Below are 1,190 nucleotides of genomic sequence, written 5' to 3' on the forward strand. Positions count from 1 at the left end.
AACAGCGAAGTTTCATAATCCAACATGGCAGCTTTTATCATGACTAGAGCTTAAACGTATTGTTTGTTAAATGGGAAATTGAATTAGTGTTCCTGATAAAAACAAAAGAAAAGAAAAAAGCTTGCTAACCTGAAGGTCCAGTGTTCAATCCTGGCTTAGGTCGACATAATACCTTCAGATTTTTCAACACAGTTTCCCTCTGTCAGTGATGTTAGATGCTTGCTAGCTAACCTGAAGGTCCAGGGTTCAATCCTAGCATAGGTCAAGATAATACCTTCAGATTTTTCAACCCAGTTTCTCCCTGTCAGTGACGCTTGCTCGCTAACCTGAAGGTCCAGGGTTCAATCCTAGCATAGGTTGAGATAATAACTTCAGATTTTTCAACCCAGTTTTCCCCTGTCAGTGAGTTAGACGCTTGCTCGCTAACCTGAAGGTCCAGGGTTATATCCTGACAGTGATGTAGGTAAGAGGGGCTGACAAGATCCTGTGTACTACAGACTGTGCACGTTAAAGATCCCTTGACAGTTGGAAATGCTAATGCTGCTGTCCTGACAAAATTCTACTTATGTAGTCGAGGAAGAGATTCAAAATGGTTGTGAATTACGTTTGTGTGTGTTATTTTGCCAGGAAAGTTTTGATTTGGATGAATATATTTTGTGTATTTGTTATATTTTAGACTGATATGACAGGGAATCAGATGAAAGCTTTAGAATCACGATCTGTATCAGATATAGAACAGAAAGACAGTCGAATTGATGATCTAGTAAGGGTAAGTATACATGGCACTCGATTGGTTAGTTCTGCATAGCTTCCGTCTTTTCCAATTCTAGCCTTCCCCCTGTCAGTGATGTAGGTAAGTGGGCCTGACATAGAAAAAGTGTCTAGTTGTTCAGATGGGACAATAAACCGAGGCCCCGTGTACTACAGGCTGTACACGTTAAAAATCCCTCGACAGTTAGAAATTGAAAAAGAACAGGCTAATGCCAGTGTCTTTCCTCATTGTACACTGCATGGTGTTACGGTCTTCATTAGCCCACATGGTGCAGAAAAGTAGGACGTTAAACTCCATTCATTTCATTTCATTTCCTCAATTGAACGTATGAAAGCGGAACATGTCACAAGTTTTCTACAGCAGTCCCGCTCGAATTTCGGACCCATTTTTTGATAACAATTACCAATTGTGGGATAGC

General features: G+C 40.6%; 1 protein-coding gene across 1 annotated transcript in view; it reads left to right on the forward strand.

Annotated features, from left to right (window-relative positions):
- Window positions 1-808, forward strand: part of LOTGIDRAFT_237094 (hypothetical protein) — a gene marked incomplete at both ends in the record, with an annotated part of 9,115 nt that extends 8,307 nt beyond the window's left edge. Inside the window, one exon of the mRNA XM_009068857.1 lies at window positions 677-808. Within this exon, the coding sequence (XP_009067105.1) occupies window positions 677-808 (132 nt within the window). The remainder of the gene's footprint in view (window positions 1-676) is intronic.
- Window positions 809-1,190: the final 382 nt, after the last annotated feature.

The sequence above is a fragment of the Lottia gigantea genome, assembly GCF_000327385.1.
Source record: "Lottia gigantea unplaced genomic scaffold LOTGIsca_95, whole genome shotgun sequence".
Classification (NCBI taxonomy): Eukaryota; Metazoa; Mollusca; class Gastropoda; family Lottiidae; genus Lottia; species Lottia gigantea.